The following is an 18,569-nucleotide window of genomic DNA, read 5'->3' on the forward strand; positions in this document are numbered from 1 at the left end:
TAATATTGCAAGGCTGTTTCTCTAAATTTCCCCAGCCAAGCACAGAAGTGAATCGTGTAATCAGTACATCACAGAAGGAGGCCAGGTAATCCTTTTACTCTGTACTGACTTCTTCCAACACAATCCTGGACTTCATTGTGCCACTTTTTGCCCCCTGGAAATATTTAACCTTTATATATGAGATTATAAACACATACAGTGTGATGAACTTCTTTCTTATGTCACTCTTGGTCTTTTGCCAGTCATTTTGGAACACTTTCTCCATCCTTATCCTTTGTTGTTCTTAGTTGTTCATTTCTTGTGCATCACTGGCAAAGCATTTATTTCTCATCCCTCAATGTCCTCAGGAAGGTGATGGTAACCTACGTTCCTGAATCACTGCAGACTTTCTAGTGAATGTGCTCCAGCATCACTGTTTAACAGGGAATAAGAGGTTTCAGATCCAGTGACAGTGACGATTTGACAATACATTTTTGATGCAGACAAAGTCTGGGGAACATTTTAGGTGGTTGAGATAGATAGATAGATATATAGATATACTTTATTGATCCCGAGGGAAATTGGGTTTCGTTACAGCCGCACCAACCAAGAATGGAGCATAAATATAGCAATATAAAAACTACAAACAATCAAACAACAAAATGCAAACTATGCCAGATGGAAAAAAGTCCAGGACCAGTCTGTGGCTCAGGGTGTCTGACCCTGCACAGGAGGAGCTGCAAGTTCGATGGCCACAGGCAGGAACGACCTCCCGTGCCGCCCAGTGTTGAGTCTTGGTGGAATGTGGCCGAAGTTCAACAGTAAAAAGTTCAATATCCGGTCTACAAACACGTTCCTCGATCGTAATATGACCCGGATTGCACCATCTGTTGTTAACCAGAACAGTAAGCACCCAACTCCTTTACGCTTACCACTCTCAGTGCACTTCCGGTCAGCCTGAACGGTCTGGAAGCCCTCCATGGAAAAGACTTGATCGGGTATGTCCTCGTGCAGACCCATTCCAGTAACACACATAACACTGCACTCCCGAAATGTTCTCTGACACCTGGCTAGCGCCGCGAACTCGTCCATTTTATTACCCACCGAACTGCTCTTCTCCATAAGTCTCTGTTGTCTCGACCCGGTCCTCTTTCCTCGACTTTGTGATCCCCCTCTGCATCCTCTGTGTGTTTTCCTCCAGATTTCAGCAGGGGTGTCCGCCGCTCTGCTCGCTAAACCGGCCGGCATTAGCGCAAGCAGCTGGTCCCTGGAATGAACAATGCGAGCACGCTTCTGTCCCGCGTGTCGGGATGTAACTATTTCTAGCGCTAAAAACCCAAATAAAACTCTCTCCACCAGCATGTTAGAGAGGGTGCAGCTTCGATGTGTTACCATGAAAAAAAAATGCAAAAAATAACGTAAGTTAAAAGTAAGAAGAAAAAAGTAAGAATCCGATCGGAACGGCTGTAACAGGCTGCATGCACGACCGGCGCATGCACACTAATGTGTGTTCGTAAGTTCGTGTGCATATGAAGCCTTTCTATTTCTAGTGCCAGGGGATGTTGCCTGGGAGACTTAGGTACATTATATGTAAAGAAGTTATGTGCATATAACATACTTCAGCCAAACCTGCGCTGGTGTGTAGATAATGAACAACGTACCTTTCAGGTGGGCTGTTTGTTAGTGATTGATGCAGAGTTTCTTATTAATTGTTGCCACTGCTCTCATCGAGGCAAGGCAGAAGCATTCCATCATGCTGCTGTTTTATGCCAAGTAAATGATGGAAAACCTTGGAGGTGTTAGGAGGTGAGTCACCCGTTTCAGGGTTCCCAGTCTCTGGGCTCATCTTCTAGCCTGCTTCAATTAATCAGGATTTTGGAACAGTGAACATATCTCCTCTCAACCGTCTCTGCTCCAGGAAGACAACTCTAGGTTCTTCAGTTCGAACCCATTCTCTGAGCTCACTCCTCTAAGCATTCTCTGCCTATTTTTTTCCTAACGCACAGTGACCACAATTGTAGCTCAAACAAGCATTTATTGTAGGTTCACCATTTTTTGTTTTTGTTCTTGCATTCTGCTTTGATTTATGAAGCTGTTTGCTTGATTAACTGTTTCTTTAACCTACCTGGCTTTCTGCAAAGATTTTGCACAACCACCAAGATCTCTTTGTTTCTGCATCCATATTTTAGAATTTTACATGGTGTCTGCCCTTGTCAAAATATACTGCTTTCCCCTTCTCTGAATTAAATATATTTAACTTGAAATTATGAAAATCACATCATAGGCCCATAAAAGCTCTGAGAATGCAATACTGTTCAGTATTGAACCTTTCAGTTGTGGCCTGTCAAACAAGATATTGTTGACACAAAGCACATTAATTACTGAATTTAACCCTTACATGCTGTTCGGGTCAACTTTGACCTGTTCTGACATTTGACAACAGTAAAAACACCCTAAATGCAATTTTTTTTAGCCGAAATTTGATGACTTTTCCCAAAGTGACCCAAATTGCACAAAAATGAAAATATTTTAAAATGTTATACTTTTGTACAGGTGCTACAAATTTTTGTACATTGAGGCTGTTCCGGGTCAAATTTGACCTGTATCTATTGAAATGGATACTAAATCTCTGAAACATTAATTAAGGATTAATTATCCATTTATTAATGTCAGATAGGCTATTTATACATTCTAAATAGATCTGTGGTTCAAAATTTGGTATAAACACTTGTTATGAGGGGATTCTTGGGCCGGATCAAAATTGACCCAGGCCATAATATTAAGGTATAGAATATGAACTGTATGTAATGGTTAAGCACATTTACATATGCTGAACAATTTCTAAGCTGGTAAGTATGAACTTTTGAAGTTCATTGAATGTTTAGTACTTAATGTGCACAGTGTATACAGAGCTAGATATACTATAAATATAAAATATGGGGAGGTGTTGATAAATTAGTTTGTCTTTTCCAGCCCATCAATATTCTCTGGTATAATTCTGATCTCAGTAAAGGCACGTTAAACGCTCTGTGTGTGGTGGGACAAAATGTTTCTCTCAAGGGAACACCCCTTCAGGATTCTACAATGCACATATCCGAAGCAGAGACCCTGAGTGTTTGGTATGCTCAGTTTGCCATCAGGAATAAGGGATTGAGATGGGGTTTGATTGTGTAAAGGTCAGTACTTTGAGAGTCACGTTGATTCATTGGGGTGGGCTGATTGACTGCTGTTAATCTTGGGTGACGTGGTGGAGAAGGTGAGGTTGAGTCTGTGGTGTTAATTGTTGTTATGCTTAAAGGATAATGACAGCAAGAGGTAACTTTGAAGTTAAAGAGGGTGTGCAGCCATTTCCAGCCTCCCCGCTTTCCATTCACAGGCGGGTGCATTCCTATTGGCATATTGTTGGTGTGATTTTGCAAGTATGGCCTGCATAAGCAAAACATGCATGAAGGAACATTATGGAAGATGCACACCACTAGATATCACTGTACATGCCTGAGTACCACTGCGAGTTGCACTCCAGACACACAGAGAACTTGAAGCGCTACTGAAATGTAATCCGGTGGTCTGAAGTAACATTGCAGCAAGCCAAAGAACCTCCATGCATTTATTCATTAAATGAAGATACGTCTCACTTTGGATTATGATTTAGAAGATTTCTTTTAATTTCTAATTCCAGCTAAGGCAATTAATGTTATGCCCCTGAACTTCTTTACCAGGAGAGTGAATGGGATTAATAGTTTGCAGAGACTGGAAACAACAAAATAACTCAACTGACCCAGTAAATCCTTGCTTTATAGGCTTTGTATTGGTGAAGGATAAATATATTAAACAATTATCCTCAATATGTAAACTCCCACTCGAGTTTTTCTGTACCGATAAGAAGTTCTGAAATAATATGAAACACAATTCTCTACAGAGTAACATGGGTGTCAGGTTGCAAGTTTGTATATAGCTGGTCAAAGGTGAATAGTTTGACTGTAAAGTTAGACCCAAGTTACTTTGGTGTTCTGCTTGATTAGTTTTTGTGAGAGTGAATAATTCTGGCAGAATTGTCATAAAGATTTATCTTTTTTGGTGCTTAATCTGGAATTGATTTCCTTTTTCAAAAGACTGAGAAAAAGAGAATGCTGGAGAGTGGGTGTAGCTGAAAATGGTTTAAGAATCAGGCAAGGCTGAGGATATAGGTGTCTGCTAAATGTAATGGTGGGGTTATGCATATCTTTATTTATTCTAGTTTCTATATCAACAGGCTAGTTTACAGTAGGGACAAAAACCCCATGTTCAGGGGCTACATCTGGCAGCACTTGAAGTTGACCTCTCCCCCCACTCCAAAATTAGGTGGCAGAACCAAGGATCAGAGCTTTTATTTGAAAGAGAAGTATGCTGTAAGGCAGAGAACAAGAAGCACTGTCAAGCCATTGGAGCCGTCATGTAATGTGGTAATCTATTACAGCATGCAAGAGAGAGAGAGGCCACGATCAGGTTGTTGGAAGGGAATCAAAAGGCTTCTTTGGGACAATGCGTCAGGAAATGTAGAGGAGGCTTGACTGAAAAGCAGAGCAGCGGAGACAATTTAGAAGTTAACAATATTTTACTAGTAACAAGTCACGAGGGGCCACAAGACAAGAGAGAACAGGTCCTTGACACAACAAGGTAAGCAAGTAAGTGAAGGCTAGGAGCACCTGGTTAATGAGTGAACAAGAATTGTGGATGCAAGCTATGTTTAAAGAGGCTGCAGGAGATGAGTTGGAATCGAGTGGCAGCTGTCTTCCGTTAGCTGGGAGGTGCCTGCATGTTTTCATAATGTTACCCTCAGGTCATCGGTACATATACAAATAAAAATGCAAATTATTTGTTTAATACTTCACATCAAGATATATGTAGAGATTTTTATTAGCCCATTGTTTTTGGAAGAGCCAAATAGTCTCCTTCTCTCCTGTAATTTACATTCGCTGTATGATATGTCCCCACCTAATCCCTTACTCCTGCAATCATTTCTGGATCTGTCCTCGCATCTCTAAATGAGTCCCCTGTAGACGTTAGCGTCCAGCATGCACACTGGCACTACTAGATACTGGAAAGTCACAATGGAAGTCAGTGTGCAATGTTGATTTGATGGCAACTCTGCCATATTGAAGCTCAAGTCTCCAATCTTCATATTAAAGACCAGGAGGGACATCCTGTGCATGCTTTTAAAAAGATACCAACCATCTACAAGATGTTGTTTATTTCCAATTTATACTTTTTTCTGTAGCTGTAGTTTGGTCAGGGCCATAGGGAATAGGGTGACAAGTGCTGAAAGCATATTTCTGATTCAGATCTTCTCTATACGCCACTTGCAGCAACGGATGAAAATATTAGCAGATGTTCCCTTGAGACTGGACCCAGAGAATGAATAGAGCAGGGCACAATCCTGGAAGAGAATGGAAGAGCAGTGGGAGAAGTGTCTCAGCAAGAGGCACTCGGTGAACAATTCACATTCCTGAATCTCAGGAAAGCACAGTGTATAGGATGCTTGCAATTTGCACGTTCCCTTCAGGGTACTAATTTTTGCATCGCTACCTGTGCCATGCACCACTGAGGGTAGAAACAGGATGATTTGGCAGGTAAATGTGTGGCTGAGAAAATGGTGCAGGGGGAAGAGCTTCAGGTTCTTGGATCGTTGGGATCTCTTCTGGGGGAGGTTTGACCTGTATAAAAGGTATGGGTTGCAGCTTAACCCAGGGGGGAACCAATGTTCTCATGCGTAGGTTTGTTGGAGATGTTGGGGAGGGTTTAATCTAATTTGGCAGTGGGGAGGGAAGCGGAATGAAGGGACTCAGGATAGGACAAATAGTAAAAAAGCAAAGATAGCTTGCAGTCAGGCTGTTAGAAAGGGCAGGCAGATGATAGGACAAAATTGCAGCCAGTAGGGTGAGTATCTGTGCATTAGGGATACAGAATCAAAAAGGGTAGCAACCTCAAAGTGTTATATCTCAATGCACAGAGTGTAAGAAATAAGGTGGATGATCTTGTTGCACTTTTACGAATTGTTATGTATAATGTTATGGCCATCATTGAATCGTGGCTGAAGGATGGTTGTAGTTGAAGCTGAATGTCCAAGGATACACATTGTATTGGAGGGATAGGAGGGTGGGCAGAAAGGGTGGTGGGGCTCTGCTAGTAAAGAATGGCATCAAGTCATTAGAAAGATGTGACATAGGATCAAGAGATGTTGAATCCTTGTGGATTGAGTTAAGAAACTGCAAGGGTAAAGTGACCCTGATGGCAGTTATACACAGGCTATGTTATGTCAAAAGGGCAATGTTATGATAGTCATGGAAGATTTTAACATGCAGGTCGATTGGCAAAATCAAGTTTGTAATGGATCTCAAGAGAGTGAATTTGTTGAATGCCTACAAGATGGCTTTTTAGAGCAATTTGTCATTGAGCCCACTAGGGGATCAGCTATTCTGGATTGGGTGTTACGTAATGAACCGGGGGCAGTTAGGAAGCTTAAAGTAAAGGAACCCTTAGGATGCTGTGATTGCAATATGATTGAGTTCAACTTGAAATTCGATAGGAAGAAAGTAAAGTCTGACATAGCAGTATTTCAGTGGAGTAAAAGAAATTACAGTGGTATGAGAGAGGAGTTGGCCAAAGTCAGTTGGAAGGAGATGCTGGCAGGGATGACAGCAGAACAGCAATGGGTCGAGTTTCTGGAAAAAAAATGAGGAACGTGCAGGATGGATGTATTCCAAACAAAGAAATACTCAAATGACAAAATAGTGCGACTGTGGCTGACAAGTGAAATCAAAGCTAATGTATAAGCAAAAGAGGGGTCTTACAACCAAACAGAAATGAGAGGGAAGACAAAGGATTGAAAAGCTTTTAAAAACCTACAGAAAGCAACTAAAAGAATCATAAGGAGGGAAAAGATGACATATAAAAGCAAACTAGCAAACAATATCAAGATGGATAGAAAAAGCTTTTTCTAGTACATAAAGAATAAAAGAGAGATGGGAGTGGATATAGGACTGCTAGAAAATGAGGCCGGAGAAATAACAATGGGGGACAAGGAGGTGGCAGATGAACTAAGTGATCATTTTGTATCAGTCTTCATCGTGGAAGACACTTTCAATGTGGCAGATGTTGTAGCGTGTGAGGGAAGAGAAGTGAGTGCAGTTATTATTACAAGGGAGAAAGGTGCTCAAAAAGCTGTAGACTTAAAGGTACATAAGTTACCCAGACCAAATGATCTGTACTTTAGGGTTCTGAAAGAGGTATTGGTAGAGATTGTGAAGGCATTTGTAATGGTCTTTCAAGAAGCATTGGACTCTGGCATGGTTCAGTGGGACTGGGAAATTGCAAATGTCATTTCAATCTTTAAGAAATGTGGGAGGCAACAGAAAGGAAATTATAAAACCAATTAGCCTGACCTCAGTGTTGGGAAGATGTTGGAGTCAATTGTTAAGGATAAGGTTATGGACCAAACTTGGTGACGCAGGACCAAACTCGGTGACGCAGGACCAAACTCAGCATGGTTTCTTTAAGGGAAACTCTTGCCTGACAAACCTGTTGGAATTCTTTGAGGAGATTACAAGTAGGATAGATAAAGACGATGCAGTGGATTTTGTATATTTGGACTTTCAGAAGGCCTTTGACAAGGAGCCACACATGAGGTTGCTTATCAAGTTTAGAGCCCATGTCTTTTACAAGAAAGTTACTAGCATGGTCAGATCATTGGCTAATTGGTAGTAAGCAGTGGGTTGAAATAAAAGCATCCTTTTCTGGTTGGCTGCCAGTGACTAGTGGTGTTCTGCAGAGATTGGTGTTGGGACTGCTTCTTTTTAAGCTGTATAGCAATGATTTAGATGATGGAATAGATGGTTTTGTTGCCAAGTTTGCAGACGGTACAAAGATTGGTGGAGGGGCAGGTAGTGTTGAGGAAACAGGTAGGCTGCAGAAGGACTTGGACAGATTAGGAGAATGGGCAAGAAATTGGCAAATGAAATATAATGTTGAAAAATGAACGGACATGGACTTTGGTAGAAGAATAAATGTGCAGACTGTTTTCTAAATGGGGAGAAAATCCAAAAATCTGAGATGCACAGGGACTTGGGAGTCCTTGTGCAGAATACTCCGGAGGTTAACTTGCAGGTTGGGTCAGTGGTGAGGGAGGGAAATGCAATGTTTGTATTCATTTCAAGAGGTCTAGAATATAAGAGCAGGGGTATGATGCAGAGGCTTTATAAGGAACTGGTGAACCCTCACCTTGATTATTGTGAACAGTTTTGGGTTCCTTATCTAAGAAAAGATGTGCTGTCATTGGAGAGGGTTCAAAGGTGGTTCACAAGGATGGTTCCAGGAATGAAAGTGTTATTATATGAGGAACATTTGATGGCTCTGGGCCTGTACTCGCTGGAATTTAGAACGATGAAGGGTGATCTCATTGAAACCTTTTTGAATGTTGAAAGACCTAGACTGAGTAGATGTGGAAAGGATGTTTCCCATGGTGAGGGAGTCTTGGACAAGAGGGCACAGCCTCAGGATAGGGGGGCGTCCATTTAAAACAGAGATGCAGAGAAATTTCTTTAGCCAGAGGGTGTTGAATTTGTGGTAATCATGAGGAATTCTGCAGATGTTCCTGGCCTGCAGCGTTCACCAGCAACTTTGATGTGTGTTGCTTGAATTTGCGGTATTTGTTACTACAGGCAGCTGTGGAGGCCAGGTCGCTGGGTGTTACTTGAGGTTGGGATTGATAGGTTCTGCACTGGGTACAGCATCAAAGGCTGTAGGGAGAAGGCTGGAGATTGGAGATGAGGAGAGAAAAGAAAGGATCCACCATGACTGGTAGGCAGAGAAAATTCAAAGGACCAAATGGCCTAATTCTGCTCCTATGGCTTATGGTCTTATGGTCATATATTCAATGCAAACTGAGATCCGCCTTCTGCAGCAGCCACAAATTTAAAAATAGAGCAGGGAGTAAATTGCAATGGCTATAAAGGTAACTATGGTAACAAACTTTTATTTGCCCTGTCTCCTTCTAGACTGGGACTGAAATGTTTGTTTCTGTTCCACTATTGCATATGAGACATTATTGGGGCTGTACTAAACAAGGCTAACTATGTTTTTTTAAGTACAGTAATATATTTGCAAGGAGAGTGAGGATACTGGAACTTTTATTGTTGCTATACCCGATGTTCTTGATGGTAGAGGTCATGGATTTGTGAAATACTATTGAGCAGCCAAAGTGAGTTACCCCTCAACTATCAGGCTCTTGAACCAGTGGGGATGACTTCACTCAACTTCTCTTGTCCCATCAGTGAACTGTTCCCACAGTCTGTTTACTCACTTCTAAGCACTCTTCATCTCATGTTCTTGATATTTATTGCTTATTTATTTATTTATTGTTATTGTTTCTTTTTTCTTCTTTTGTGTTTGCACAGTTTATTGTTTTTTGGATGTTGGTTGCTTGTCTGTCTTGTCGAGTGCGGTCTTTCATTGATTCTATTATGGTTCTTGGATTTACTAACCATGCCCTCGAGAAAACACATCCCAGGGTTGTATATGGTGACATAAATGTATGTAATTTGATAATATATTTACTATTGCTTTGAAGTTTGAACAGTGCATTGGGTGGATGGAATATTCTGAATGCTTAATTTTTTTTTTGGTGGCACGGAGAGTGCATTTGCCCGTTGTACCAATTAGATAGGCTGTTTTGTTCTCCATATTGTTAAAGTTCTCAAGTGTCATGGGGGCTATTCTCATCCAGGGAAATAGAGAGATGAATCCTGGTCGGTCCTGATGAAGGATCTCGGCTCAAAACATTAACTGTTTATTCATTTCCATATACGCTGCCTAGTCAGCTGATCGGCTGATGTCTGCCAGCATTTTGTGTGAGTTACTCTGGATTTCCAGAATCTGCAGGATCTCTTTGTATTTATTAAATGGGGAGACATTGCTGCACTGTACAAAAGTCTTAGTCACGTATATATTTGCTAGAGTGCTTAAGACTTTGTCAGTATTTGTCAATGTGGAGTGGCGAGCGAGTTTGTAAATCTGGTGGAGCAAAGGATGTTGGGAATGGTGAGGGTGGAGCACGAGAGGAGGGGTGTGGGACGTATGACAGAGAAGGAGTGCCAGGAGAATGGTGGTCGCGCAGGTGCAGACACACCCAGCCCTGCACACTAGGCAAGGTCATTCGAATCCAAACAGTCAATTTATTGTTCATTACAGATTGTCTTTCTCGTGCTTCCTACTCTCTCCCCTCTCCTTTTCCATTTTCCAAACCATGATTCCCTCTCCCTGCCTCCTTCCATTTTCGGTTCAGAATCAGGTTTCTCATCACTTGCATATGTCATGAAATTTGTTATTTTTTTGCAGCAGTGCAATACATAAAATTACTACTGTACTGTGCAAAATTCTTAGGTATCCAAGCCATATATTATATACTGTATATATAAATGTGTGTGCCTAAGACTTTTGCATGGTACTGTAGATGGTAGAAAGGCTCTGGGAGGTCAGAGGTTGAATAACTTGCTGCAAGATGACCAGTTTCTGACCTTGTGTAGATGACTGATGTAGTTAGATATTGGTAGTTAAGGGGATTTAGTGATGATTATACCAGCCTCCGTTCGATATTCAGCCCAAGCCTATGTTGTCTAGGTCATGCTAGACATCGATTGATTCAAGCTGATTGAGAAAAGTCAGCAATGGGGATCTTGGATACTTTTCTGGCACAGCCTCAGAATACAAGGATATCCCTTTGGAATAGAGATGAAGGGGAATTTCTTTTGCTGGAGGGTGGTGAGTCTATGGAATTTATTGCCACAGATGGCTGTGGAGACCAAGTCAAGGGATATATTTAAAGCAGAGTTTGATGGGTTCTTGAGTAATTAGGGTGTCAAAGAAGGCAGGAGAATGGGGTTGTGAGGAATAATAAATCAGGCATGATCGAATGCTGGAGCAGATCCAAAGGGCCAAATGCTCTAATTCTTCTCCTGTGTCTTATGGTCTTATGGGATAAAATATGTTCTGAACCTGAGAACGTCCTGGCTTGTATGTGTCATATACAGTTTAAGTAGCCACTTAGCCACCAGCAATTCAATAGGTACATTTAATGTCAGAGAAATGTATGCAATATACATCCCGAAATTCATACCTTGTTATTTAAAAAAGTTATTTATAACATAAATGAAACAAAACAATTAGTTATAACATTGTACCCTCATCTGATTATAAACTGGATGACATCAATCGTTCTACTTTTTGTAATGGAAGTAAAATATAGCAAAAAAAAACTATTAATCAACAGTTTGTCTGTCTGGATGAGTAAAATTCTCTCATTCCTACCTATTATGGCTCTAGGTGAAGTCAACCCTTCTATAAACGGCAAATGATATTTGACTAGGAGGTGAAGATATGTGTACAGACTTAAATCAACTACAAATCGACAATCATCTCATTTAATGTTGAAGGGTTTCGAGTGACTTGATAGTTAGGCTAAATGGCCAATCTTGTCCCTATCTTCCCAGGTTCCTATGTCCTTCTAATGTACCATTAGTCGTAATGTAACTATATTTTACCCATGCCTGTCTCTTCAGATATAATTAAATCTACTTCAAAGAATCTGTTGCTGCTGTCCTTGTATTCTGAATCCATGTCATGTGTGCCTGTATCTTTGATCAACATAAGCCAATATTCAAACAGTGTCATTTGTGTTATATGCAACGTACTTAGTTTTCGCAAAAAAAAGATTCTGATATGAAATCCAAAACACGAAATGTAAGTGAATAAAAAATATTATGTTTATTTAACCAGCATAAGGCTCTGACCACGTTGATGGGCTTTGCTCAGATCTGTGTTTTGAGTTTCCAATTTTTTGGGTCAGTTGCCATTTCTGCAGAACAGTTTCAGAATTTTTTTAGTTTACACGTATGGGATTTAAGAACATGCTGTAGAAAATTAACAATACACATGGGAATGCATTTATTACTAATTACACAAAGGATTCTTTCAAGTGTTTTGGTGGGGAAAATGTGCAGTTTAACTTTTAAAACACTCTTGTTATGTTGCTCTTGGAAGTTAATGAATATCTCATAAACTAGTATTTACATTTTAACTAGTAAAGATATCCTCTAAATTAAATCCATAGTTTAACTTTCCAAAATTTACAGATGGATGGGTTAATTGATGTATGTTCTTCATATTAATGTGCAGGGAGGGTGTGGTTTTTGAAAAGTTTGCATTATGTATTTAACTCTAATACATGTAAAATATTTTTAGGTCCTTCTTCAGTAATTAGCACTGATGATGATTCAGCTAGTCCTTTGCATCATGTAACTAATGGCAGCAACACTCCGTCCTCTTCAGAAGGCGGACCTGATGCAGTTGTCATTGGAATGACAAAGATCCCTGTGATCGAAAATCCACAGTACTTCAGGAATTCTCACGGTTTACTCAAACCCGATACATGTGAGTACCAACATTCTGCAAAATGTAAATGGATGCATGCGTCTCTGCTGAATGGGAATTTTTGCCAGGCTGTGATGATTTTTTTCAGTGCAATTTACCTGAGATTAGTGAAATATAAGCGAAATAAAGGAAGATTTTTAACTACTATATCCACTAGAGATTCTAGTTTCAAAAGTATACAGTATCTTAGAAATGCGTAACCAATGGTAGGACCTTTAAAAGCATTGGTGTGCAGTGGGATCTTGGAGTCCAAGTCCATATTTTCCTATGCCAGAGATAAGCTGGTAAAGGAGGCATATGGCATGCTTGCCTTCACTGGCCAACATGTTGAGCATAAGAGGCGGTAAGTCACGTTGCAACTATATAAAATGTTGGTTAGACTGCATCTGGAGTATTGTGTGCTGTTCTGGTCACTCCATTACAGAAGTACTGTGTGCTCTTTGGAAATGGTACAGATTCATGGGGATACTGCCTGGGTTAGAGGATATGAGCTCCAGGGAGAGGTTGGACAAACTTGGGTTGTTTTCTCTGGAGCATTGGAGGCTGAGGGGAGATCTGAAGGAAGTTTCTAAAATTATGAATGGCAGAGACAAGGCAGGCAGTCTCTTTCTCTCTGGGTAGCAATGTCAAGTGCTAGAGGACATGCCTTTTAGGTGCATGGGATAAAACTTAAAGGAGATATACAAGGCAAGTTTTTTACACAGATTGGTAGGTGCTTGAAATAGACTGCAAGGGCAGTGGTGGAAGCAGATATGATTGTGATGCAAAGAGGCTTTCAGATTGACACAAGAGGATGCATGGAATGGAAAGATATGAATCATGAACAGGCAAAAGATACTTAATTTAGGTTAGTATTGTGCTCGGTGCTGATACAATGAAGTGAAGGACCTGGCCCATATTGTACCATTCTCTTTTGCCTGTTCCAAACTTCTGTTCCGTCCACTAAACTGGCCACTTCCATAATTGAAATAATCACCATTCTGATGTTTCACTAGTTGTACACAATGGTATGTCATCAAGGAGACATTTAAAAACTAACCTAGTATTAGTGCAGAGAACAGCTCCAGCAGGACTGCAGAAATTTTGCTAGGTTGTAGACACACCAGCTTCTGAGCTTTTCTGAGAGTTAATCCATTTCTCATCCTAACCTGAAGGAGATTCTGGAATCTGCTAGTATTTTTACCGGCTAATTTTTGGTATATTAAAAATGGTAAAACAAGACTTGTGGCTCTATAAAACAAGAAGTCTGGTAGTAAACATGGTAGTTCACAAATTTGGTACAATATGAAAAGGGCAGGGATAAGTAAATATGGACATTTTAGCATTTTTATTGTGCTGTAACATTCTTTTATTATAAAATGAGCCATGCAATCTAATTTGTCAATTTACTTTAATGCTCTGTTTTGAATACATTCAAATAAGCAAATGTGATACCAGACATGTTAGGAAATTCTGACATTGATGAAAAGACAGTTGTTGTTATCCTCTGATGCGTGCAAAACTGTCAGTGGAAGGCCGATTCAGTCTAAATTTTACTTCATGCTGCAGAATCAATCAACATTTATTTTGCTGGTATGTTACCATATATATTGTTATCCTTTTAGGCAACAACTTAACTTTTTTGTGTCATACCTATTTCTTTAATTTCTTTTGCTTTACTACTTGAAAGGTTTTCTCCCACAGTGGAATAATTCAAGAAACTGAACAGGATGTTGTGCAACACCTGGTCTTAATTACCAAGGCAACAAAAGGATAGATTACTCCTTTTTAAAGGGGTAGCAGTATGTTGAATGTGTTTTTTTAATTTCTGATACAATGCTATTAAAAATAAACTCAAATATTTAGCATGGACCTAACTACTCTTGAACAGTTCAATAGCTTTAGTAGTTTGACATTGTTGTTTCTGTGTTTGTATCTATCTATTCTGTTACACTACTGTTGACATTAATATTGGGATAACCATGCTAGGGAAAATAAAAATCAGGCCAGAGAACAAGAACAAGAAAAAAATTCTCAGCAGGCTGAGACATCCAGAAATGTGCATAAAATTTCCTTACTCTGGGAAAATCAATTTCCATTAGCATTTTTTTTCAGAGGTGTGTGAGAAAACACTGGACTACAACCATTAGCATTCCCCATGAACATTTCCTATTCACATGTTTAAACGATGTACTTTCCTGACAACTAGTATCAAGCTAACTGGATCAGAGTTCCCTATGTTTTTCTCCCTCTCCTATTGTGATTTTACATCTACTCTCTGAATTTCTGCCAGAATCTAGGGAACTTTAGAAAATATCACTAGACATAGACAACATCAGCACTTGATGCAAGCTGAAAGGTCCAGTAGATTAGTCATTTTAAAAATTTTATTCACTACTTCTGTCTTTACTATTATGAATTGCTTTAAGTGCCTTACTGACATTGGCTCTCACTACCTCTGATGTTTATTTTGGCAGATATGAGATATTTGTTAATGACTTAGCTATTCCTATATTCATATTTATAAATTATCCCTGCTCAGCTGCTGATGGACTTACATTGGCTCCTGCTACAGATTTTTTTTTGCACAGCTGAGGAAGCTCTAATGAAAATGTTTTTTTAAGAATATATTTTATCTGGTTTTCTCTGGTTTTCTTTTAGTTTTCTTTATTACTTCGGGTTGGCTTATAATATTTTACCAATCCTCGGATTTACTTCCTTTCTTCTCTATATTAGTCTCTTATTAATCTACTGTGAATGATATCTTTACCTACTCAAAAATGTATAAATTATGCAATGAAGTTTTTCTTCCTCAATTGAACATGCAATCATTGAAAGTTACACAATATTTCTATAAATGTCTGCTTTTCCTTATTTGTTGGCAAATGCTTCATTCTGATTTTCCACTTTCCACTTTCCATATCTATGTTGGTGGCTTCATTTAAATTGCAAATCAGGTATCTGATTGAATTGAATCTCTCTCGAACACAACGTAAAAATGTAATCATATTGTGATTACTCTTCCCTTTGAACCCAGTAACTTCTAACTCAGAGAAAAGAGTGCAGAATGCCCAGTCACAGTTAAATAAGCATGCTGAAACATTTTGACCTTTGACCTCTCCAAGTCTCTAAAGCTTTTGTTAACTTTCAACTCCCAACAAGGACATGGCACCTTCTCTGTTCCATTTCAAACAATGATGATTCACTTTCTAACTCTTGCTCGCCAATTCACCTATGCTCTGATCAGCATGAGCAGCCCCTCTCAAACTGCCCATGATGCCCACTGTTTGAAATGGTGGGAGATTGCAGACAAAATTCTACTGCACATGGTAGCTTGAACTCCATATGTTCTTCAATAGGTCAAGCTAAGATCTACCAAAGTTTGGATATCCTAGGTATTGTGCATTCATACTTTCTCAGTCATCTGCACAATTTATCTTGGAGAAGAGTCATCACAAGCTTGTCATCCAGATAATGGATACTTTTGGTTTCATGAACTACAGGAACAAATATCAAACAGTACTTGATTGTTGATTTGAAGCTCTGTGATCACATCAACTTTAATCTCAGCCATAGTTATGACTTGCATTGTATCAGTTAGATGAACTTTGCATTCAATTAGTTTTCCACTGTTATGTCACTCTGTCACTTTAATGTGGCGAGTCTTTGGAGTTTCTGTGAAGAAAGTATTCAAGGCAGCATAGCGGTTACCATGACACCATTACAGCTCAGAGTTTGGAGTTAAATCATGGCATCTTCTGCAAAGAGGTTGGGTGACTTCCCCGTGGAATGCATGGGTTTTCCTGGGTATTCCATTTTCCACCCACAGTCCAAAGAGGCACTGGGTGGGTTAATTGGTCTGTGATTGGGATAAAGTTAAATCAGGGTTGTCAGGAGTTGTGCCTCGAAAGGCCAGGAAGGCTTATTCCACGCTGTATCTTTAGATAACTAAATTAATACGACATAGCTTCCTATTAGATTTTTTTTCCAGAAACAACACTTTTTTTGTGGTTTTGCCATGCTAAACAGCACGAAGAGCTTCAAACACTGGTACTTTTGAAGTGTAGTGACCATTATGAGGGTAAACACAATGACTATTTTGCAGCCCCACCACCCACAGCGGCCTACCTCTAAAATTAGAAACATGCTCCAAAGTACTCTTATAAATAAGTAGCTGTAACAATGAAAAACAAAATAAAGCACAAGGTAATAGGTTGGGCGACTAATATCCTGGTGAGAGAATTTGAATTTTAAGCTGTGTTTCAAAGGAGGAGAAGGAGATGGAAGAATTTAATCAAGTGGCCAGACTTTTGTGAGAAATCGCAGGCAATTCAGGACCAGATATCAGGCAAGTTGTCAGTTAAGACAGAGGCAGTGGACACATTAAGAGTGGAGAAATGGAACTGCAGCTCAGTGAACATCCTGAGGTACATGTCATTTCGGTGGGCAAGACCACAAAGCGGCACGATGTAGATGAGAGGTGAAGAAGTTCAGAGGTGAGCTGAAAAGTACTTTCTGGTCTCTTAAATGGGCTGTGCTGTCAGTGTGGGAGTGGGAAGAGAAATTATTTCTGTAGATGTGGCCTGGGAAGTGTCAAAATGTACTCACTTAACTGCTGACAACTGTGTAACTTGTCAGTTTTCTTCACTGGGGTCCAGCAGGGGAATGTGAACTTGCAGGTTTTCTTCACAACTCACCACAAGAAAACCATAAAAATAATTTGGGCCATATTATACCTGTTGCAGGAATGTTACCCAATCATTTTCAGTGGAAGAAAACATTTGTTACTTTGATCCATTAAAAAGTGTATTTAAACATGTTTACATTTGCTTTTACAAGTTTTGAGTTTCTTAAAAATGCAATATTTTTCATTCATAATTTAAACTGCCTTTGAATCTTTAAGGTCAGGGTCATTCAGAAACTGTCGCCAGCTAAAATAAGGGCTGTGGTTTTTCTGATTGCTAATTTATTTGCCTGTTCTCACTCCATCCTACCCATTCATCTTCCCAACCCACCCCCTTACTTTTCTATTGTGTCTCAGAGGGATTGGGTAGTTCAGGGCATTGGCAGCTGTTTGAAGAACTCTATTATAGCTAAAAGAGAGATAGAGGAAAGATAATACAGTGTATTCACAGTCACAAGGAACATTGGTGATAAAGTTAATCAGTCATTTAAATGTTGCAAGTGGGATAATCCTTAACAGGAAATGTTGAGTTGTTTTATTCAAGACTGAAATTGTTGGAATGTTTCAGTGTTTAAAACTGAGATGACCAGAGTCTTGGATACAAGGAAAATCAGGGAATGGTGGTAGGGATGAGAATGAATGGGGCAGAAGATTAGTCATGTTCTTACTAAGAGACAGAGTAGCTCACAATGCTGTATGCATTATGCCTACTTCTTTCTTTCAAGAGTTTGTTAGAAAAAGGCACAGTTTAGAGAGGCAACTGTTGTCAAGTAAACTAAGTCATTGGAGAGAAGTACTGGTAGATCTGAAGTAGTCTCTTTGTTCAACAAAATGAGACACAGTAGGCTTCATGTTGAGACTCTTTTTGGAGGAAATAGGCCTGCCTGACCCAACACTACATAACACTTTATATTGCTAAAGATGAAAGAAAAATTCAGGACAATTCCATATTTACAATGCTTTCTTTGAGCTACACATCACACCCACATCTTCTCTTTCGCACCACTACTACAGACACCCAAATTCATAAAAAATAACAGATTTCAATCAGAATTATTGGTCTTCCAGTTAACTGTGGTGTCTTCCAATTAACTTTGTTCACAGTTCTTAGGAACCTATTGCTCAGAGTTGCGAGTTAGATTTAGTCCACAGTTCATATTCAAATCTGAAGAGTGGTGACTGAAGTCAGTTGATGAAGTTATTTGCTATATGTACTAACCCCAAAAAACACTGTAACAGCAACAACAGATTTAAGGAGTCACAACAAGTAGACATCTAAGCACAATGAAAGACACACTGCAATGTAAGCTATCCAGGAATAGGAATAAAGCTGTCCCTCCCTCCCCAATTTTGATATTGTTATTCTCCCTTTTATAATCAAAATTCTCAGCTGTTTCTTGCTGAAAATTTCTATTGCTTTTGTAAGCAGTGGTAAGAGTAGTGCCTATCACATGGTTTTGAGACA

At 39.6% G+C, this 18,569-nt stretch overlaps 1 protein-coding gene across 1 annotated transcript in view; it reads left to right on the forward strand.

The window, feature by feature from the left end:
• ntrk2a (neurotrophic tyrosine kinase, receptor, type 2a) overlaps positions 1–18,569 on the forward strand; it is a 308,857-nt gene that overhangs the window by 129,344 nt on the left and 160,944 nt on the right. The window contains exon 12 of the mRNA XM_063068820.1: positions 12,253–12,441. Within this exon, the coding sequence (XP_062924890.1) occupies positions 12,253–12,441 (189 nt within the window). The remainder of the gene's footprint in view (positions 1–12,252; positions 12,442–18,569) is intronic.

This window comes from Mobula hypostoma, chromosome 16 (assembly GCF_963921235.1).
Source record: "Mobula hypostoma chromosome 16, sMobHyp1.1, whole genome shotgun sequence".
Classification (NCBI taxonomy): domain Eukaryota; kingdom Metazoa; phylum Chordata; class Chondrichthyes; order Myliobatiformes; family Myliobatidae; genus Mobula; species Mobula hypostoma.